Below are 24,085 nucleotides of genomic sequence, written 5' to 3'. Positions count from 1 at the left end.
GGGTCCATCTCCATGCGGTCCCGGCCAATAATATAACCCAGGAAGGAGACAGAGGAGGCATAGAACTCACACTTCTCAGCCTTGACAAACAGGGAGCTCTCTCGCAGGCGTTGCAGCACCGTCTGGACATGGAGAATATATTCCTGCTTGGACCGGAAGAAGATCAGGATATCATCTAGGTACACAAACACGAACTTGTTGAGCACAGCCGGGGCATTGGTGAGCCCAAACGGCATCACCAGATATTCATAATGTCCTGTAAGGGTGTTGAAGGCCCTCTTCCACTCATCGCCCTCTCGGATCCACACCAGATGATAGGTGTTGCGGAGATCCAGCTTGGTGTAGATGGTGGCCCCTTGGAGCAGCTCGAAAGTGAGGCGATGAGGGGGAGAGGATAGCGGTTCTTCACCGTGATGTCATTCAGACCTCGATAGTCGATGCACGGCCTCAGAGACCCATCCTTCTTGTCGACGAAGAAAAAACCTGCGCCAGCAGGTGACGAGGAGGGTCGAATGATTCCGGCAGCCAGGGCATCACTGATGTAGGTCTCCATGGCCTCCTTTTCAGGTGTGGACAGCGAGTAGAGGCGGCCCTTGGGGGGTACAGAGCCGGGAAGGAGGTTGATGATTCAGTCGTAGGGCCGATGTGGGGGTAGAGAGGTGGCCCTCGCCTTACTGAACACCTCCCGGAAGTCGTGGTAGTCAGAGGGCACCATGGAGAGATCAGGGATGGAACAGGGGCTGGCAGACAGTGTGGGGGACCCCACCGGTCTGAGGCAGATCTGCTGACAGGAGGGACTCCATCCCAGGATGGACCCCATGGACAAGTCTATATGGGGGTTGTAGCGTCAAAGCCAGGGGTAGCCGAGGATGAGGGGAAGATTGGGAGACCTCAGGATATGAAACTGGATGGTTTCATGGTGTGTGCCGGACAGGAGCATACAGATGGGGGCAGTCTGATGGGTGACAGTTCCCAGGATCTGACTGTCCAGAGCGCTGGCTGGCATGGGGCGATGGAGAGGATCTCGGCTGATGTCCAGTTGACGGGTGAGTTCCTCATTCATCAGGTTGACGTCTGCCCCAGAGTCGATGAAGGTGGCGAGGGTGTGGGACCCCCCTACCAACAGGAGCTGGACGTGAAACAGAGGTCGTGGGCTAGGGGTAGAGTTCTGGGACTGGCTCAGCAGAATGCCCCCTTCTAATGCTGAGTCCTTCCCTTTTGCTGGACACCGGGAGACAAAATGGCCGGCTTGGCCACAGTAGAGGCAGAGATTTCCCCGGCGTTCTCATTCCTCCTGTGTAAGGCTGGTTCGCCCCACCTGCATTGGCTCCACCCCCCCATGCATAGGTTTAGAAGGGGGGACAGGAGTGGCTGGGACCCTATGTGAACGGGCAGAAGGCCGGTGATCACCTCTCTTACGGTGTTGTTCCCTCCTCCTCGCCTGTATCCGCCTGTCCAGCCTCGTAGTCAGCTCAATGAGTCCGTCCAGGGAATTAGGGAGGTCGAAAGGAACCAGCTCATCCTTCACGTAAGGAGCCAGCCCGTTTAGGAAGGCGTCACATCGGGCAGAAGCATTCCAGTCACTGAGACGAGCCCAGGTTCTGAAGTCTGAAGGCGTAATCAGAAACTGTCCGATCCCCCTGCCTCTTACTCATGAGTCCCCCTGCTGCATCAGGACCCAGGGAAACGGGTCCGAACACCTTGCGAAGCTCCTCAGAGAAGGCTTGGAACGTGGCACAGTCAGGTGCGCCTCTCTCCCACTCTGCCGTCCCCCACAGACTTGCTCTACCAGTGAGGTGATTGATGGCGAAGAAGACTTTAACCCCCTCTGTGGCGAAAGTATGGGGTTGCAGGGCAAACAGGATTAAGCAGTTCATCAAAAAATGATTGCAATCCTCAGGATCCCCATCGTAGCACTCTGGCGCCCCCACTAGGGCTCAGATGTGGAACTTGATGCTGGCCCAGGGGTGGGAACAGGAGGGGCTGGAACTGGGGTAGAAGCAGTGTGTTGCGCCATGGAAGCTGCCATCTGCTGTACCTGGGCGGCTAGTGAGGTTAGCGCTCGTTCCAGGGATGACGCTGACTGACGAGCCTCCGCCGCGTTGGAGGCTAACAGAACCTCATGCTGCTGAAGCATTCCCTCCACCCGGGCTAGGTGAGACTGGGGGGAAGTGGTGTCTGCTGGGTCCATTTCTGGCCAGATTTTACTGAAACGGGTGTGGTTTGGACCCAAATGCAGTACACAGGCGCACAGGAACAGTTGATAATGACCTTTATTATCACCAAGAAGACGAGCAGGACACTCTGTGCTCTGGCTGCACGTGCTGTGAGGCCGATGAGGAGTGAGCTGAAGAGAGGTCGGAGACAGGAGGGGTGGTCGTAGCCAGGTGAGCAGTCAGCAAAGACAGAGGCACCATTGGGGAGCAGGCAGGAGAGGAGACGAGGCCAGGCGGAGGAGTTAAAACCAGACGAGCAGGCAGATACCAGAGACGCTGAGGCAGAGCACGAGGTCAGAGACAGAAGGCAGGTGAGTTTACTGGGAGGCAGACGAGGATGGCGGGTCAGGGACAGGCAGAGTCGACACAGGGAGATCAAACAGGGAATGAACGCTGGAAAGTCTCAAATGACGCTGAAGAACAATCTGGCAAGGAGTGAAGGTGCTGGAGAGACTATATGCAGGCCTGATTGCAGTGATCTGCAGCAGGTGAGCAGAGTGGGCTGGTGCAGTAGGCGTGGCCGGCAGGTAGAGTGGAGCAGAGGGAGGGAGAGTGTAAAAATACTGCAGCAGTGTGACAGGAGGGGAATGAGAGGCAGGGACTATGATAGCATCCAACTCGAAAGGGATGGGCGCCACCAGGTTCAGTTGCCCAAGACACACCGTATGATGACAATTGTTGGTCATCTATGGTGTCCCAATGCCCCTCTGGGTTATGTGACAGGCGAAGGTAGGCTAGGGTAGCTCCCAAACAACAGGCACAGGGCAGAGATGAAGAAGGGGATGTTTTCCCTTAAGATGCTGTGATCCACACTCAGCATGTACTGTCTTGCAGAATAACAAGATTGTCCTAAAAAAAAAAAGGAGTGGGGTTGTCAATGACGAAAAACATTGTGCAAGATGAATCTGTGTCAAAATAAAAAAGAGAAAGAATGAGAGACCAATAGAAAGACCAAAAGACCCTGCAGGCAAGTGTCTTCCACATAACAGAAAATGGCATCTTTCTTTTCATCAAAGTAAGACAGCAAAAGCAGCAGCATACTGCCCCCTACATGGCTACCCCCTACATGTTGAAGGTCCAAGTTTGATGAGGCAAAGAAGACAACATCATCTTCATAAAGCAGAGATTATACCAAGCTGATCAAACAAAAATGGCCACTCTTCAAGGAGGCTCTTGATATTTCCGCTCTGGTTGACATGTTTACGTTGGATGTAGAAAGTCAACTTCAGACATTTGGCCTCATCTGGATTCTCATCAGTTTGCTGAGACATCATCTTCAGTTGTTCTTTACGTTCTTACTGGCTGTCTATGGTATCATTAAAGGGCAGGAATTTTAAATCCCAGTTAATGCATCCATAGTGTATTGGACTACTGCTCTTTGCTCTGGAGGGACTTTGTCTGTGTCAGAATCTTCAGTGTAATGGTTTTGATTTCTTATTTTTGGAGTGGTACATTGTCTCACATTCTCTATCGTGTTTTGTAGCTGCTTGACTAGAGAATGGTGTGCTGATCACATCTCCCTCTATCACGTCTTGCAAAGACTTTGGCTATGTTGCCGCCATCTTTTTGGCAACTTCTCTACAGACCCTTTTATTTATAAACAACTTTTTTTGCATCAACACAGACACCACCATTCGTACCATCGCCCTTCTTGGTTTTGGTCTTCTCTCTCTCCACTGATAGCATCAATTCATCTGGGAACGTTTCCCATGTTATCATAAAGGTTTCCACCTAGTCAACATCAGGGCATTGGCAGTTGCTGGAAGATTTTGAGGATGAACTTGTGGGTGAAATTGACTCCAAAGATACAAAAGGTACTGGTGATAGAACAGCAGATGAGTTCCTCGATTCTGGAGTCAGGCCTGCAATCAAACACACAAACACATACAAAGTGTTCATGGCCCAGATGTGAATCCTTCCACATTCTTGTTTAATCTTTTATGTACTTTGGGCAGTGGTTACGCCCTGTACTGAAAAGTTTAACTTTCATCTTTACTTGACATGCAAAGTATGTATTAATTGACAATGTGCGGTAATGAGAGAGATGTTGTTGATTTAGGGGACGGGAACTTCACAAGCCAATGGCTTCTACCCGTCAACCTTTTTTTTTTTTTTTCAGGTGATTTTGCTGATGTCTCAATACTGATTAAAGTAAAATCTGTTGTAATAACATGCCTGGAAAGAAGAAAATAAACTGAATAAATAAATATTTCAAGTAGTTTTTGGACTTAGAACGGGCCTCAACACTGACAGTAAATTGGCTTCCTCAATAAACTTAAACTCATCAGATGTCTGAACTCATCTGTAGATGTAGACTCATCTGTTAAAGGTCAGGGAGGACCTTAGTTATGGAGCTGTGCAGAAACATTTGTTCTGTGTCAGGCCTTTCAAGAAGATAGAATGAAATCAAAATCCAAAGTTTGAGTATGACTATGTAAGGCTGTATGCTCTCTGTATTTCTAAATATATATATATATAAATCACTTTTCTAATTTTCAAATAGTATTTAATCATCATTACAGTGACAAAAATCCTGTTTATTTTGGTAATACACTGTGTTTTAGTGGAATGGCTCGGTGACCATCAACAATGTATGATGGTAGCAGATAAAAATCTACCAAGTAATTAATATTATGACATTGCAACCTTATACTCTTTTTTTTCACTGAGTACAAATGGTAATCTAGATGATAGACAATTTCATGTATATCCACCTCAAAATACACAGCTGTGTAATTCTGGATAAAATAAGAATAAGAAGAGAATTTATCCAAAACTTTATCCAAAACTTTTGACACAAGGAGCTGCTCCTTTTTATATGATGTACCTTTGTATTGTATGTCTGTAGAAACACTGGTATTTTGTTCCCAAAAAACAAACTCTCACTGCATGTTTAATTGCACCTTTTAATTGCACCGGTGTAAAGGCTGGGATACAAAGTACTACTGTTTTTGACTTGCAGAACGTGGCTGCAGCCTGGCCCAGCTGAAAGATATGTTTAAAACATCTCATGTCTCTTTCACAAAGTCTGGCATATGTTCATTTTCATTTTTTAATTCCTCACGCATCTCTTGAAGTAGTGAACATTTTTCAAAATCTTTCAAAAACCACTACTTCAGAACGGTGTAAATTCACAGTAACATATAGCGAAGTGCTAACACGGATAAGGGTAGAAGCTAACTGATTAACTCGCAGGAACACAGCTTCCACACGATGACAATAGTGACTGGCTGACAGAGAAAGTGACACTACAGCCTGACCAACACGACTGATTCAGTGTGCCCTTACTTCACCCTAGCTTGACTTTATTATTACAACTAAGCATGTTTGTCACTAACAGAGGCTATCAGAAACTTGACATTCAAAGTTTAAGGTTTAATTATCAGCTTGCCTGACCAACATACGTATGTTTTCACTAGTGATGTCCACTTTGCCATGGCACTCCAAACCACACCCCAGACTCGGTAGGGTTTTTTTCTTAACCACTGCTTCAAAGCCTGCTTCAAACATGGAAAAACCATGTGACTGATGACATCTGAACCACTCAAGTGGTTCATTCACATCTAAAACACTCAAGTGCTTCATTCACCAGGAGAAACACTCCACCCAAGTGCTTCATTTACCAGGTGAACCAGTTTTGTGGTTCAGATCAGTAGGCGGGGATTTGAAACACCTGCCAGCCCCAGATATGTTAAAATGGACAAAACAGCATGGTGCGCTGCTTATCAAGTCAATATCTTCTGGATTGATAAGATTAGCGTTTGGATTGCTGATGGTTTGCTTTCGAATTGCTTGCAATGGAACCAACCAGAAAGTGATCTCAAGTCAGGGAATATTTTGAACTAGTGCCACCGAACAAAGTAGAATTCTTTGTCTAAGAAATTTTTCAAGCTTTGTTGCTCAGACTATAGAAAATAATAAACCACACACATCTCATTCTTAATTTACAGAGTGTTTGCTTTTTTCCAGCACCTGGCATTCAGTAACAACATGTCATCAATGATGAGGCAGACATGAGAATGAAGCTGGTGGTGCTATGATGACGTTTCGGAATTCCAAATTTTATCTACTAATATAGACCTTGTTTTATTTCCCACTGGGCCTAATCCTCCACTCACACAAACACATATGTATATTTATATTACATAGACATGGATAAACATGTAATCTATATTTCTTTTTGTTCTATTGAACCCTGCAAGGATCAATGATCATAAATCAATTTCCTATAATACAGTATATGGCTACGATATAGCAAGTAAGGATTTACACATTAAATAGGATACAGTTTTATTCAATGTAGCCGCAAGATGGCACAAACCAGTGTCTTATTGTTTCGGTCCCAAGCCCAGATAAATACAGAGGGTTTTGTCAGGAAGGGCATCCGACGTAAAACTTTTGCCAAATCAAACATGCAAATCAAATCTGTGACTTCCATACCGGATCAGTCGAGGCTCAGATTAACCACGACCACCATCGGTGCTGTTTACCTACAGGATGCCGGTGGAAATTGGACTACTGATGGTTGAAGGAAAGGAAAAAAAGTGTGTTCGTAGGAAGAGACAGAAGAGGAACGCCAAGAGTATAGGACTGAGAGTAGGGACGTTGAATGTTGGAACTATGACAGGAAAAGGTAGAGAGTTGGTTGACATGATGGAGAGGAGGAAGGTAGACATACTGCATGTCCAGGAGACCAAGTGGAAAGGGAGAAAGGGCAGAAGTTTCGGAGCAGAGTTATTCTATCATGATGTAGATAGGAAGAGAAATAGAGTAGGAGTTATCTTGAACATGGAGTTTGTTAGGAATGTCCTGGAGGTAAAAAGAGTGTCAGATAGAGTGATAAGTCCAAAGCTAGAAATCAAAGGTGTGATGTTCAATGTTGTTAGTGGGTATGCTCCACAGGTAGGATGTGAGCCTGAGGAGAAGGAGAAATTCTGGTTAGACTTGGATGACGTGATGCAGAGCATACCTAGAAGTGAGATAGTTGTCATTTGTGCAGACTTCAATGGACATGTTGGTGCAGGAAACAGAAGTGATGAGGAGGTGATGGGCAGGTTTGGTATCCAGGAGAGGAACGCAGGACAGATGGTGGTTGACTTTGCATAAAGGATGGAAATGGCTATAGTGAATAGGCCGGAACATAGGGTGACCTCTGAGAGTGGTGGTAGGAGCACACAGGTAGACTACATCCAGTGTAGATGGTGTAATCTGAAGATCAATGACTGCAAAGTAGTGGTAGGCGAGAGTGTAGACTAACAGCATAGGATGGTGGTGTGTAGGATGACTCTGGTGGTGTGGAAGATGAAGAGGACAAAGGCAGATCAGAAGACAAATTGGTGAAAGCTGAAAAAGGAAGAGTGTTGCAAGACTTTTGGGAAATAAATAAGGTTCTGTGTGGTCAGGAGGTGCTTCCAGATGACTGGACAACTACAGCTAATGTGATCAGTGAGAGAGGTAGGAGAATACTTGGTGTTTCATCTGGAAGGAAAGTAGATGAGGAGACTTGGTGCTGGAATGATGAGGCACAGGAGTGTACACAGAGAAAGAGGTTAGCTAAGAAGAAGTGGGACACTGAGAGGATTGAGGAGAGTAGACAGCAGTTACAGTGAGATGCAACGTACGGTGAAAGTAGAGGTAGCAAAGGCCAAACAAGGGGCTTTTGATGACATTATGCATGCTAGGTTGGACAGTAAGTAGGGGGAGACTGATCTATACAGGTTGGCAAGACAGAGAGACAGAGATGGGTTAGGGTGATTAAGGATAAAGATGGAAGTCTACTGACAGGTGCCAGTAGAGTGATGGGAAGATAGGAAGAGTACTTTGAAGAGTTGATGAACAAGGAAAATGAGAAAGAACAAAGGTTAGAAGAGGTGGCTGTTGTGGACCAGTAAGTATCAAATATTAGTCAGGATGAAGTGAGGAGGACATTGAAGAGGATGAAGAGTGGAAAGGCACTAAGTCCTGATGATATATATGTGGAGGTATGGAAGCGTTTAGGAGGGGTGGCAATAGAGTTTTTGACGGGGTTGTTCAATCGTATCTTAGATAGTGAGAAGTTGCCTGAGGAATGGAGGAGAAGTGCTCATTTTTAAGAACAAGGGAGATGTGCAGAGTTGTGGCAACTACATAGGAATAAAGCTGATGAGCCATACAATGAATTTATTGAAAAGAGTAGTTGAAGCAAGACTAAGGGCAGAAGTGAGCATTTGTGAGCAGAAGTATAGCTTCATGCCCAAAAAGAGTACTACAGATGCAGTATTTGCTTTGAGGATGTTGACAGAGAAGTACAGAGAAGGCCAGAGGGAGATGCATTGTGCTTTTGTAGATCTGGAGAAAGCTTATGACAGGGTGCCCAGAGGGGAACTGTGGTTTTGTATGAGGATGTCTGGAGTGACAGAGAAGTATGTTAGAGCAGTGCAGGACATGTATGAGGACTGTAAGACAGTGCTGAGGTGTGCTGTAGGTGTAACAGTATCTCAAGGTAGAGGTGGGACTGCATCAGGGATCAGCTCCGAGGCCCTTCTTGTTTCCTGTGCACAGGAATCTCCATGGACTATGATGTTTGCAGATGACATTGTGATCTGTAGTGAGAGCAAGGAAAAGGTGGGGGAGAAGCTAGAGAGGTGGAGGTTTTTCCTGGAGAGGAGAGGAATGAAGATTAGCCACAGTAAGACAGAGTACATATGTGTGAATGAGAGAGACCCAACTGGAGTGAGGTTACAGGGAGAAGAGATCAAGAAGGTGGAGGATTTTAAGTACTTAGGGTCAACAATCCAGAGCAATGGAGAGTGTGGAAAAGAGGGGAAGAAGTGTGTACAGGTAGGATGGAACAGGTGGAGAAAAGTATCAAGTGTGATGTGTGATAGAAGAGTTTCAGCTAAAATGAAAGGAAAGGTGTACTAAACTGTGGTGAGACCAGGAATGTTGTTTGGTCTAGAGACAGTGTCACTGAGGAAAAGACAGGAGACAGAGCTGGAGGTAGCACAGATAAAGATGATGAGGTTCTCTTTGGGAGTGACCAGAATAGATAGAATCAGGAATGAGTACATCAGAGGGACAGCACATGTTAGAGGTTTTGGAGATAAAAACAGAGAGACCAGACTGAGATGGTTTGGACATGTCCAGAGGAGAGTGCATATATTGGTAGAAGGATGCTGAGTTTTAAACTGCCAGGCAGGAGGCCTAGAGGAAGACCAAAGAGGAAGTCTATGGATGTAGTGAAAGAGGACATGAAGGTAGTTGGTGTGAGAGAAGAGGATTCAAAGGACAGGGCTAGATTGAGGCAATTGATTCGCTGTGGCGACCCCTGAAGGGAAAAGCCGAAAGGAAAAGAAGAAGAAGTCAGTGAGTGAGAAATGGTCTCATCCAGTTTGAATTTCAAATACTGGACAGCCAGAAATAACCCCAGAATCACAGTCACATACCAGCAAAAATGTAATAGTGACCACATGAGACAACAGCTCTTGTTCCATATGCATTTTTAATTCTCTCAGCCATTTAAATTTTTATTCTGTAGTATGTTTTCAATTCCCTCCTGCTCAAGGTCGATTAAAGACAAGACAAGTCAATTTATCTGTTTAAACTATATTTTGTAAATTATTCCCTAAAATATAATTATAACATCTTATTGTCAAATCAACAGTTGTATTTGGTTTTACAGCATTTCAATGTGGAGTCCAACACTGTTGTGATTAAATTTAACCATATTGTAATTGTTTTGTACAGTTTATCTGTGTTATACCACACTAATTTGTAAATTCTATCAAAAAATATTATTTATTTAACATATTGCTATTGTTAAATTAACAGTTGTATTTGGTTGCCAGTTTTACATTATATTAGTGTGAATTCAAACGGTGCTCTGATGTAATTTGAAAAATACTGTGAGGCTTTCTGTCCATCAATGTTAAAACAACAGTAATTCGTAAATTTTCAAAAAAAAAAATGTTTTTTTTTTCTTTCTGTCAAATTTAGTTAGATTTTGTGTGTAGATTTACAACATATCAGTGTACATTACACATGGCTTTATTGTTTCTCTATCTACAGTTTGTATTTGTCACAAATTTTACAGGGATTAACGGTTAATTCTACAGAGATTTTTTGCAGTGTAATTCATATTGATGCTGAAGATGTCTGTCTGCTGCATCAGTTGTAAAAATGCTTTGCCGGTTTGAAAGATTTGGCCCAGCCTCTGTGATGTTTGACTGTCCCATGTCATTTTAAGGCTTGTGACAAGTATAGCAAAACTGCAGACAATACACTCACACAAATATATGCACACATGCACACACACACATACACACACACACACACACACACACACAGACACACACACACACACACAACCACACACTGACGCACATATGCACAGCACACTCAGGGAAACCATGCACGTATAATGCTGGATATAATTTTTTATTTGCTTTTAATTCTTTTCACATCACGTTGTCAGTTTGAGTGACAGGTGGCAGAACATTTCAGGGTCTGTCTCCTCGCTTCCACGTGAGGCTGTCAGAGTTTGACTGGGATCCACTCAGTCTGCAGGAGAGAGGCTTCTCCCAGGTGGCTCACTGCTGTCTGTCTGTCTTGAAAGTGCTCTGCGTCTGCAGGGCAACAGCGAAAGAGAGAGGGGGGTGGGGGTCCTCACGGATCTCTCCCAGCCCATCGTCTGGAGGATTTTACACCATTTCATCTCAAAAATGGAAATGTCACAGCTCAGTACATCTCCCCAACAATTGGAATCTGGGCCAGTGTTTTATTTATTTATTTCATTTCTATTATTCTTCTAAGCAGAAATGTCTTTCATATTAAATATTGCTGTTATTAATTTTCTGTTCTGTTAATAATTTTATGTTCTGTCTTTCTCTATTTTTCCTTCTGTTCCTCTCTCTTCCTCCTCTTCTATATAAACACTGTGAGGCTCCTGCCAACAGGTATGGACAGATAGGTGTGAGCAAGCCTACTGCAAGATGATATAAATCTCAAGGTTTGGGGGATTAAATATGTGCAGGGTTTATGATGGTTGAGTAACGTCCTTGTGGGAAAAGATCCACAAAGGACTGGTTAAGGAAACTGGATTAAGAACAGCATAAGATCCAGCTTGATGAAAAAGAAAACATACTTTTTTGGATTATTTTTAAGTATTCTTCTTTTCCTTTCAGCTTCTCTTTTCAGGGGTCGCCACAGCAAATCAGTTGCCACCATCCAACCCTGTCTTCTGCAGCCTCCTTTCTCACACCAACTACCTTCATGTTCTCTTTCACTGCATCCATAAACCTCCTTTTTGGTCTTCCTCTAGGCCTCCTGTCTGGCAATTCAAAACTCAGCATCCTTCTAATAATATATGCACTATATCTACTGTCAACATGTCCAAACGATCTCATTCTGGTCTCTCTGACTTTATTTTCAAAACCTCTAACGTTCTGTCCCTCTGATGGACTCATTCGCAATCCTATCCATCCTGGTCTCTCCAAAAGAGAACCTCAGCATCTTCATCTCTGCAACCTCCAGCTCTGTCTCCTGACTTTTCCTCAGTGACACTGTCTCTAGATCAACCAACATTGCTGGTCTCACCAGTTTTGTACACCTTTCTTTTCATTTTAGCTGAAACTCTTCTGTCACACATCACACCTGACACTTTTGTCCACCTGTTCCATCCTACCTGTACACACTTCTTCACCTCTTTTCCACACTCCATTGCTCTGGACTGTTGACCCCAAGTACTTAAAATTTTCCACCCTCTTGATCTCTTCTCCCTGTAACCTCACTCTTCCACTTGGGTCCCTCTCATTCACACACATGTACTCTGTCTTACTGCGGCTAACCTTCATTCCTCTCCTCTCCAGGAAAAACCTCCTCCTCTCTAGCTTCTGCTCCACCTTTTCCTTGCTCTCACTAAAGATCACAATGTCATCTGCAAACATCATAGTCCATGGAGATTCCTGTGTAACCTCATCTGTCAGCCTGTCCATCACCACAGCAAACAAGAAGGGCTCGGAGCTGATCCCTGATGCAGTCTCACCTCCACCTTGAACTCCTTTGTTACACCTACAGCACACCTCAGCACTGTCTTACAGTCCTCATACATGTCCTGCACTGCTCTAACACACTTCTCTGCCACTGCCATACAATACCACAGTTCCTCTCAGGGCACCCTGTCATAAACTTTCTCCAGATCTACAAAAGCACAATGCATCTCCCTCTGGTCTTCTCTATCAACATCCTCAAAGCAAATACTGCATCTGTAGTACAGTATGTTCTGCACTATAAGGCGCACTGGATTATAAGGCGCACCTTTAATGAATTATTTATTTTATAAGGCGCACCGGATTATAAGAGACACTAAAATAGATTAAAAAAACTAGTGACTGTAGTTGCGCTATCCGTCCACTAGATAGATAATTCATGACTGTGAGTACCTTTGATCAGCTGTGAACGTCCCTTTTGTTATTTCACTGAGGCCATTCTGAGCCTCATCAAGGAAACCTGATCACTTTGCCATCTTGGAAAGAAATCAACACGCATGGGTTTTTCCCCTTAGCTGCTAAGATTTAATGATAAAGGTACTAAAAAATACTGTAGTACAAAATTATCTAATAAACATAGTCAAATCAGATTTTATTTCTATAGCTCTCAGTGACGTGTGGTGAGGTTCCCGGCGGTGAGGCACCGATGGAAAAGTCAGTTGTAGGAGCCGGACAAAGTGGTGTATTTGCCACTCTGCCTGGCAAAATACGTCATATTAGAAAAACCTGACATTAAAAACTGGTTAAATTCATTACAAGTGGACCACTCAGTAAGAGCAGGGCAGATTATTTCCTGATCTGAAGTTCGAAACAGATATTTAAGCTCCGACGTTCGTCTTCGTTTATTAATTAAATATTGTTTCGATCAATCGGTAGTCCAGTCGGAGGTGAGGCACAGCTATTTGCTGCTGTGTTTTTCATTCATTCATTTTCCAACCCGCTTAATCCGCTAACGCAGGTCGCGGGGTAGCCAGTGCCTATCCTGGCAGTCTCACGGGCGTGAGGCGGGGGTCACTCCGGGCACGACGCCAGTGTACCGCGGAGCCACACAGAAACAAACAAGCATTCACACACACACTCACTCCTATGGTCAATTTGGGACCGGCCAATTAACCTGAAGCGCATGCTTTTGGAGGTGGGAGGAAGCCGGAGAACCCGGAGAGAACCCACGCAGACACGAGGAGAGCATGCGAACACCGCACAGAGCGGGACTTGAATCCGGGTCCGCCGTGATGTGAGGCAGCAGCGCTAACCACTGCGCCACCGTGCCGCCCTTTGCTGCTGTGTGTCCTAAACAATTTTTTAACCATTTTTTTAATGTCCGGCTGCTAATTTACTGGCAAATGCGAGCCTGGTTTACTCAGACAACTGACTTTGTAACATCGGCGTCTCACTGCCGTGAATCTCACAGCACGTCGCTGCCAGACAGAATACACAAGCCGAAATGCCCCCCCCCCCCCCCCGCGCGTGTTGTTTCAAGTATCGACTACATTTGCAAATCAATTACAGCACACCACACACCTTTGTCTAGCAGTGACTCAGCTTTTGAGGGTCTTTCATTCACCTTTATGCCAGTTTCTCCATGTGTTTTCGCAGACTAATAGAATGGACCGTCACTAGATACCAGATTACAGCCCTGACACTCGGCAATGGCATTTTTTAGACCAATTAAGTTTAAAGTGGGTTATTGCCAGCGACACAGTAGTTGAGAAATACTGAGATCAATCAGTCAGTCAAACTTAATTAATGGAATTGTTGAAAGTTCCTTATGTTTTGCTACGTTACCATAACCAAGCACCAGTGCTCTCCGCAGGCTGCTCTGCCGTCAGACAGCAGGTTAGTGAGAGCGGCACTTCCATGATGCCCCTTCACTACCGTTGTTAGGGGGCGTAGGCCCGAGTGCCTTATGAAGGTGCCCCTGGTGGCGCAATGCAGCATGACTGCCGGCCAGACTGCTGGCTATTTTTCAGGGATCATGTTTTTAACCAACCTTAATATGAATATTAATCCATATATAAGGCACATCGGATTATAAGGCGCACTGCGGGTTTATGAGAAAAATATAGGCTTCTAGGTGCGGAAAATACTGTACTCTTTTTTAGCAAGAAACCATACTTCTGCTCACAAATTTGGCAAGAAACCATACTGCTGCTCACAAATGATTATTTATGATTATTTGTAGGAAATAATGAAGGAAATAATGAAAGCATGAGAGAAGGAAACAGGGGCAGTTTATCCTAGAGGCACGTAAACTCATGTGCAGCAGGCTGCATGGCATAATTAGCTCATGTGAATCACCACAGCCTTGTGCTTTGGGCGAGTAGGATGTTTATGACAGTTACATTTAATGGCGATTTGAATGTGTGAAACCAAAGATGACCCATAATGACAGATCCTTTCTTAGCTCATTTTATGTGGGCTTCTCTCAAGAACTGACTCTCTGTGTGTCACAACATGAAAGAGCAATTTCATAGCTTCTAGTGGCATTAGAAATGTCTCTTTTATGTGCATTTTGATTTCACACCAGCTGTTTTGTTTTTTATTTATTTATTTAATTTACATCTTGTCATTGTATTTATAAGATGCAGACAGTCAGTGTGTCAAAGGCAAGGTCATTGAGGGAATAGGATAGGATAATTTTACAAATGCATCTTTTGAAATACTGTACGGCACATTAAAAATTTGACCAGGACCTAAAAGTGAGCCATGGTGTAGGGAAATATAAAGGTTTGATTTTGATTTAACAAGGTCACACACAGAAGGCTTAACCCCCCCCCCCTCCTCCGTCAACCCCCTCCCACACACACACACACACAACACGATCCTAACCCATTGACGCAAAGCCTTTGGGAACTGATAGTTAACTATGTCTTTCACTGTGACATAATATGTAATCACGATCTTTTTTTTTTCTTTAGAGAGATGTGACGTGATTGGGGTAGAGTGCCTCTCAGACCTTATTATTCTTTAGTGCCCCTCCTGCACATAATTCTTATTTAATCCTATGCTGATCATTGATTTTCAGCTGTTTTTAATTTTTATGCAATTATCTACAGGTTTTTCTTGATGGATTAGCCTCAGCCACAAAACTCAAATGGTCAAGAATGTTTTTACCTCAAATTTCTGATGATGTATTCTCCTGACAGGTACTTCATTGATCGACACACAGACCTTGAGAGGCAGTTCGACATCAACGTGGACGATGGCAAGATCACGCTGGCCAAGCCACTGGACCGGGAGACAGACATGTGGCACAACATCACAGTAACTGCCACAGAAGTCAGTAAGTAACCTTTCCTGCCTCTGTTCAGAGTTTGACAATCTGAGAACTGCTGGGAGGCATGTACAAACACTTCTTCTTCTGAGGTACTTTATGGGTTGTCTCAGTCAAGAAAACCACTGATCTGCTAAAAAAAAATCCTTTGTTCAACAGTGGAACAGTTTGTAAACCAATGTTTTTGATCACTGTTGGAAATATGGCACAAACAATTAGTGTTTGAATCCACAGAGGAATTAAATACGCTGATTTGCTGAGTTTTGATTGAATGAAACAGCTCAGTAGCCAATTTGTGGAAGTGCAAGAACATTAAGTGTATCAAATAAACAGTTTTAAAGACATGCTCCACAGTGGATTGCTCCAATGCCAGCATCCATTACAGATTAAAGAACATCTGCAAACTGCTAAACTCACTGACTACATGGAAAATCTTGCCGCCAGAGCTACAAACAGCTCTAACCATATGTAAAGCTTTATTTGCATACAGATTGTTTCAGAGAAGCTGTACGTTGTGATAAAGTTTAATGTACCCCTTAAAGCTATTTGAATAGAAACTGACACAGCTTGTAACTTTTTCCTGCTGTCCTTTCTACCCTATCGCCTTCTCTTTATCTGTCTCTTTCTTTTAATCAAAGTAAACAAACATTAATTGTCAAAATAAATGAAAACCCAAGTGCTGTCATGATGTTTTGGCCATGCAGCACAGACTAATCCCACCATTGTAGCAGCCCATTGGAGGAAGGGAATGTGTCTAACTTGATAAGCTGGTTGCCTTGTCATTTCTTGAACTCATACATTTAAAATCATTTTAATGCCTCTTGGCTAAATAACTGTGTTTCAAGATAGTAGGATCTCCGAGAACATCTAACAGAAATTTGCCAAAATAAATATAGCAGTTTTGCTGTTCTTAATAAATGGAGAAGAGAAACTGGTGTCTTTTCTAGTGTGAAGAGGAATACGTGTTCCCTGTACTAGCCTGATGCCAATTGCCACCCAAAAAGAGGTGCATTCTGCTACCTCGCACCAGTTGACATCTAACTAATCAGATTCTATTCTCTGTCTGCTGCTGGAGGAAAGTCACTTTTGTAGGAGGAGGGGGCCTGTCTCCTTCTGCCCAAATCCATCTATCAATGTCTATCAAACTGTCAATGCCAATGCTCCTCACCATTTAGCTCTTTTTCAAGACAACTCTTGGTCTGTCTCTCTGGCCTGCATTCTGTGATTACATCAACTTGAAAACAATATTAACAAAAAAGACCACAGGTATTTGTCTGTAGGGTAAACCTAAGGCATTTCTATTCAATAGATAATTTATCCACTCTTTGTTATTTGTTTTTTTCTTGTCATCATAAGTCAGCAAAAGTTGCATATTGGCCTAAAACCTCTTTGAATCAGGGTAGTTCACTGGCAAGAATGTGAAATATGTATCATGATACAGGGGAGTAACAGTCGGTACAGTATATTGTGATGCTCTGAGAAAGTTGATATATTATTTCCTGCCTGTGTTCTTTGTGTTTGTCCTATCAGTACATTATCAAGTTGTCGCAATGGAATAGGTGGAAGTGTCTGAACATACTTTACAACTATACTATCCAGAAATATGTTCTTTATACACAAACAATCACCACACATCTTCATATTTAAACTATTAAATAAGTAAATGCATGAATTGATACTGATAGTAATAATAGGATTTTTTTTATTATTATTTTGGACAGAAATTTTCTCTCACACATGGAAGTCATTACTTTATCATTGACTGTTAAATGCGGCAATATCAGTACTTTGAAAATCTTTTTTTTTGTCCCTTAAGAAATAAATGAAACAGTAAAATAAAATAAACTCCCATGCCATTGGAAACAGTGGCACAGTCATCTTGCACCTACATGAGGAGGTAATTGCTTTTAAAGTTGGCATTTGCATGACTGATTAATAAACACAACCCTTAACGGGGGCTCTCAAAAGGGATGGTCAATTACCAACAATGAATTATTCTAATCAAAATCTAATCTAATTATACTGCCTTGTATTGTCTTTTCAGACGTCAGTTACCAATGAGTCAATTAATATGCATATTTTAACCCTCATGTTTTAAACATTATGCTCTACTGTGAATTTCCAAAAGCATTTTGAATAAGATTGTTTTTTTTTTTTTTAATTCTCCATAGCTTCAAATCCCACTTTGCATCACTGATACCAAGTGATATGTAGATTGATGTGGCTTATCATTATCTGTCTGCCATCAACACAGGAAATGAAGGCAGAAATAAAAATGTAAAAGAAGGAAATTAAAACTAGGTCATACAGTTTACCTGGGATTCCACGTGTAACCTTTTTTCTCTCACCTGTTTTCCATTTGTTCTCCCTTGTTAATGTCCTCTTGTCTCTTTGGTTTTTGATTTCCCTTCTGTATATTAGGAAACCACAGTCAGATATCGCGGGCAATTGTGACCATCAGAGTAATGGACATTAATGACAATGCCCCTGAATTTGCCACAGAATACGAGGCCTTTCTTTGTGAAAATGGAAAACCAGGACAGGTAAGCAAAGAAATGACTCATTCATCAATCCAGTGATCTGTCTACTGCTCTTTCCTGTCCTTTCTTGTTCTCTCTTCCCCTCTGTAATGTTTGGCCACAGTGAATTATAGCCTGTTTACTTCACTTTGAAACTATAGAGGCTGGAGTATGCTCTTTTTTTCACTCAACAGCTCATGACACAGTGTGCATGAAGCAAAACGGAAATGAGAGCAATCAGGATTGATCAGAATGCTCATAATTCAAGAATGTCTTTCATACCTTCATCCAGATGGCATAATGCTTCCCCCTGCCAACAATTCTGGACATATAGTTAACATTCTCATCAATCGCCCTCATTCAGAAGACCTGCATATGCACAATAGGAAGCTTTATTGAAAGGAGTGGGGAAAGGGGAGCTGACAAAAACTGTCCAGCAGGACCTGAATTTTAATTTACAATCAATTACACAGACATACAGCATGATAACACCTATGATGACAGATTAACAGATAGAGCCAGGAGCCTGAATGTGTGCCAGACTAGACAGGACCTTATTGATAATAATCTCAAAATCCCAGAAAGAATGGGGAATTTCATCCAGCCAATATTAGAATGAGACAATCTGTGGTGGCAAAAAACATAGTAATAAATAGGCTCCCTCTGATGGCTTCCAGCTATACTCTGTATCTTCTCATCTATCTGCTTCCACACAGGTTATCCAAACTGTCAGCGCTGTGGACAAAGATGACCCGACCCAGGGCCACTATTTTGACTATCGTCTACTTCCAGAGATTGCCAACAACCCCAATTTTACCATCAAAAACAACCAAGGTGAGAACCAAAATAAATTGAACTGATTTGTGGCAGAATTATTGAAGTGCTTCAGCATTTTTGCAATAGCTTTCCAGTCAAATCTGTCACCCTTCATCATTTTAACCACACTTTAGATGAAATCTCGTTGATCAGTCTAGCTCACAATTAGCAGATATGGAATTTTCTGGACACCAGCTTCTTCTACTCCCCAGTGGTTTTTGAAGGAAATTAAATGAATTGGATAAAAAAAAGAAATTCCTGGTAGTCTTGCAGCTGAATGTAGAGTGACATTGTAAGAGCTGTTGCCACATGGCAGATGGCACTAAATTTATTTGCAAACTACTCTAACTACTCTGACTGGTTTATTTGCCAGTGTTGTCTAACATCATTCCATTCTCCTCTTCCTAAATTCCCTCTATGGCTCAGAATAGTCTGTATTTCTGATGTCATTGTGTAATGCTTTCACCTTGAGGCAAAACAAAAAACAAAAAAACAAAACAAAACCAAAGAAAAAAAGAGTCATATGGTATGAGCCTTCTGTTGCAATGCAAAGGCTGTAGGCTAACAGTGCAACCTCTCACCAATGAACTAAAGATTCCATAAAAAAAGTAATCATCCCATGGACCAGCCACCTTATGACAAAAATCAAATATTCTTCTTTTAAGTCAGGTACATTTGTAGAGAAGAAAATTAGATTTGCATTGTGAAAATGACATTATTCTTAATTATTATAGCATTAACCCTTTTTTGTTTTGCATCCTGGTAAAAAATCACATTACAAAAAGAAAAGTAAAAAGGAATGACTTTTTTATCTATCATTCCTGCATGATGTCAATCTGTTTAGAGACGATTTGTTAGTTTTTATAGTTTCTGAAGATGATGCAAACCTCACCTGAACTGTTCCAGCACTCTAAGCACTGCTCTTCATGTTCTGTAATTTTATCACTCCCTGAAACAAAACTGAAACATCTTGCAGTTCAGCTCTATGTTTTACATACTCCACCAAACACTTGGCTATGCTACTGCTAATTCTGAACAGAGACAAGAGACCGTCATCTCCCAGCACTTCAATGACTATTTCCATGTGAATTGGCAGCTGTGGGAGACACTTCAGTGAAGAGTGTCAGTCTCTCCTGGGCCTCTGTGTGTCGCTTTTGTTTGTGATGATGAGTCTAATTGTAGGGATTGAACAGTGAAGAGGTTATGGTTGTCCACACTGTGGAAAATGGCTCTGACTGGTGATATGAAAGCAATACAGATTCATCAGGAGGGAGATCTGTGACAGGGAAGATTTCACTAATTTAAATAGACATACATTTATCATCCTGCCCCACAAAAAAAAAAAAAAAAAAAATCTCCCCAAACCTTAACTCTTAATTATGCCCCCCCCCCAAAAAAAATAAAAAAAATAAAATATATATAAATGTAAAATTCGAGAAAATACAGCCTTGCTTAACTTAATACAGCTACTAATTTTAGCTGGTGTGAGCTCTACTTTTATGACCACTTTATTATTCCTTGCTCCTGATGCCAATGCTCTATCATATTTTACGCTGAAGTGTTATACAATGATCATTATGTGTGGCAACAATGGATGTTTCTTTTTTCACTGCTGCAACCTGTGGTCTATGATTTGTACCTAGAAGGGAGAAATTTATTTTTAGCATTTAGGCCACATTTACTTTCATTACAGCCCAACTGTCCCTTTCCGTCAACCTTATAGCAGCCATTGAAATGGCCCTTAGAATAAAAGAAAGGTATGCCTAACCAATTTAGGCACAGATAACACATTTTAACTAAGATACATTTTCTTGATTTTAGGGGAATCTGAGGCTATCATGGGAGAGCACCCTACAAATGAAGCCTGGCCTCTTATTCTCTTATTTAGTTTAGTTTAGTTTAGTTTAGTTTATTTGAAGGGGACAATGCAATTTCATAAAACACACGATTTATATATGGTTAAAAAAGCCAGAATTAGCCAGAAGGCTAGTTTTCATCCGTAGTCCCCTGGCCATATAAAAAGCAGTAAAATATTAAAATCTATAGAATACATCTACAAAATAGTAAAACATATACATATTCAAAGACTTACTGTACTATTAAAAGATAATTACACATATCACAACATTACATTTGATCCGAACATCAAAACATCACAACAGGCTTGTCGTCTAGTGTTGGCAGCTATAGGAGTTGATAAGCTAGCGATGCTGCTATTATCATCGTCTGCATAAAAATAATGGAGATTTGTCTTGTTTTTCACCTTGACTTGAATCAGATAGCCGACATTCACACATCAAGAAAACTGACCTGAAGAGTGTCCACAAGTATTGATTTGCTTCAATTTCATGGCCAATGCAACGGTGTTCTTAGATTGTAAGCCCTATTTTTTTTTTTTTAATAGATTTTTCATTTATTGCAAGTGCACCTGCAGGGCTATTTTTTAACTACCTGGCACATCGACTCAGAGGCATCTGGTGCATCTCCAAACTCCTGGTATAAGACTTAATTTGGACTTTGTAATCAGATATGCATACATATTTCGTAGTAATCCTAATATTCAATAAATTAATAGGAATTGACTAATAATGTTAGTCCTGTGTTGAACTTGCAGGTAGTTCTTCACCCTAGTCCTTTTCCTCAAACAAAATAGTAAAAGAAAATAAACAATGCTGAGGATTTCAGTCCAGATAAAACTAAATATACCAACCTTTACTATTTTGCTTCTGCCACATTTTTCTTTGTTTATATTATCCGGCCTTTAAATACTATTCATTTTACATTCATGTTTTTTTTTCCCACATCCAAAAGGATGAAGTTGGTTTTCCAACTGTCTGCTAACTAAAAATTTACTCAGAGTGGTGATTGGAATATGATTTTAGACAGCTTGTCATAAGAATATTTATGTAAACACTTACATATTATGCCCAACATTGAAGTTTTAAAAAAAGTGCTCTCTTGTTACCTCAGTGATTTCATTGTAACTGAAGGTTATCTACATACATTTCTTTTGCTATGAGAACTTTTTTTTTCCTTTGGTTTGGCTAATGAACACTGTTACTGTTTCATTCTATTTTTACTACCAATAGCACTAGAAAGTGAAAATAACCTGCATTTGGAGACATGCTGATGCTTCACTACAGTAATTTACTGAACATACTCTCCATGCTGAAAGATCTAAATGAAATGGCCTGATGGTAACCACAAAGCATAGCATATTACTTTGCATCCATAAGGAAATAAACCTGAGTGTATGTTTGTATAGTTACAAATCATTCAACGCAAATAATTGCCATTATTTCATCCTTTAAAAAAACTTGGTCTGTCAACATTCACGTATCACAACCAATCTCTATAATTTACCAGGCAGCTCCATTTTCTATCTCCCCTTTAGTATGCCCTCAAGCACAGAAGAAGAGGGTTAGACTATCAGAAACTGTGCATTTTCCATAAGATTAGCAAGCCCATATTCTTTTGGGAATACAAGTGTTTGGTAATGTGAGAAGGGTAAGGAAAGACAGCTAATGAGCAGACAGCTTCAAGTGAAGTGTCTTCAAAGAGCAGCTGGCATCTTTCTGGGTCTACATGTGCCATCTTCTAAGCTTGCATTGCTTGTTGTGGTCCTGTCATTTCCTCCAATTCCAAAGGAGAACAGCAAACCCTGACTCTCCTTCTTCTGGGTTTCTCAGAATTTGACTTTTGAGAAAAAAAGAGGGTGAGAGAAATTCATCTGTGACATTGGAATATTTGAAAGCAGAGCAACAATTGATGTGAAATTAGTTTACCCTGATGCTGTACTCATCTTCACACAATTTAATAATACATCTTCAGTCTGTTACTACAGTGAATAATAATGGGTTTTCCACACATCCTCAAATAAAGTGATCATTAGCTTACCTCTCTCTCACAGACAACTCCATCAGTGTCCTAGCCAAGCATGATACCTTCCGACGACAAAAACAGGAAATGTATTTCCTGCCAATCATCGTGACTGATAATGGAAATCCACCGATGAGCAGCACCAACACGTTGACCATCCGAGTGTGTGGGTGCAGTAAGGATGGCATTGTCCAGTCCTGCAATGTGGAGGCCTATGTGTTACCCATTGGCCTCAGTATGGGAGCTCTCATTGCCATTCTGGCCTGCATTATACTGCTGTTAGGTGAGATATATATATTTTTTTTACATTGTGATATTGTACTCAAGATGATGAAATTTAGTAATCAGATCACAAATTTGACCACAATCTGCTTGTACTGACAGACAATGACAGACAATCCTCAAAGCTTGACCTAGACTTCTTTTTTCCACTCCCTGTCTATATTTCTTTCTGACAGTAATAGTAGTACTATTTGTGACCTTGAAGAGACACAAGAATGAGCCTTTGATCATAAAAGATGATGAAGATGTGAGGGAGAATATTATTCGTTACGATGATGAAGGGGGTGGAGAGGAGGACACAGAAGCATTCGACATTGCGACACTTCAGAATCCAGATGGCATCAGCGGTTATCTGCCACGTAAGGACATGAAGCCTGACTTGCAGTTCATGCCCCGGGCGGGTCAGCACTCGGGTCCAAATGGCGTGGATGTGGATGAATTCATCAATGTACGACTCCACGAGGCAGACAATGATCCCACAGCACCACCTTATGACTCCATCCAGATCTATGGATACGAGGGCCGGGGATCCATCGCCGGCTCCCTCAGCTCACTGGAGACAGCGTCATCGGACTCAGACCAGAACTATGACTACCTCAGAGAGTGGGGACCACACTTCAGAAGACTTGGGGAGCTCTACTCTGTGGGTGAGAGTGACCGTGAGACCTGACCTTTGATTTTGTAGAAAATAGACCTCTATGATTTTTTTTGTTTTTGTTCACATACTTGTGTATTAAACACTAGGATGTTTGCTAGCTTTTAGAAACAGAAAAAGAACAAAACAGTTAATAATAAGAGTTGCCACCTTTTTGTATTTTCTTAGAATGAGGTATAGCAGTCGTCATCCACTACGTAAGTGTTGAGCCAAACAATGTCTTTATTAGGAGATCTATGATTCTTGTGGAGTATATCTTAGATTCCGTTGTGGAGTATCTAGCAGTATTTTGGGTGTTAGTCATTTGCTGTGACTGCCGGTAGCAGGAAAACCCTTGAACTGCTGGAAGTTGACAGAAGAAAGGACATAATAAATGTTATTTGGTTCTCTGAAATCGCAATTGACACTATCCTCTGGGC

General features: G+C 42.0%; 1 protein-coding gene across 1 annotated transcript in view; it reads left to right on the top strand.

Annotated features, from left to right (window-relative positions):
• cdh8 (cadherin 8) overlaps positions 1–23,681 on the top strand; it is a 157,321-nt gene extending 133,640 nt beyond the window's left edge. Inside the window, exons 7-11 of the mRNA XM_068311272.1 lie at positions 15,388–15,524; positions 17,937–18,058; positions 18,751–18,868; positions 22,761–23,012; positions 23,188–23,681. Of these exons, the coding sequence (XP_068167373.1) occupies positions 15,388–15,524; positions 17,937–18,058; positions 18,751–18,868; positions 22,761–23,012; positions 23,188–23,681 (1,123 nt within the window). The remainder of the gene's footprint in view (positions 1–15,387; positions 15,525–17,936; positions 18,059–18,750; positions 18,869–22,760; positions 23,013–23,187) is intronic.
• Positions 23,682–24,085: the final 404 nt, after the last annotated feature.

This window comes from Antennarius striatus, chromosome 1 (genome assembly GCF_040054535.1).
Source record: "Antennarius striatus isolate MH-2024 chromosome 1, ASM4005453v1, whole genome shotgun sequence".
NCBI classification, from domain to species: domain Eukaryota; kingdom Metazoa; phylum Chordata; class Actinopteri; order Lophiiformes; family Antennariidae; genus Antennarius; species Antennarius striatus.
This window is presented reverse-complemented; position numbering and strand designations above follow the sequence as displayed.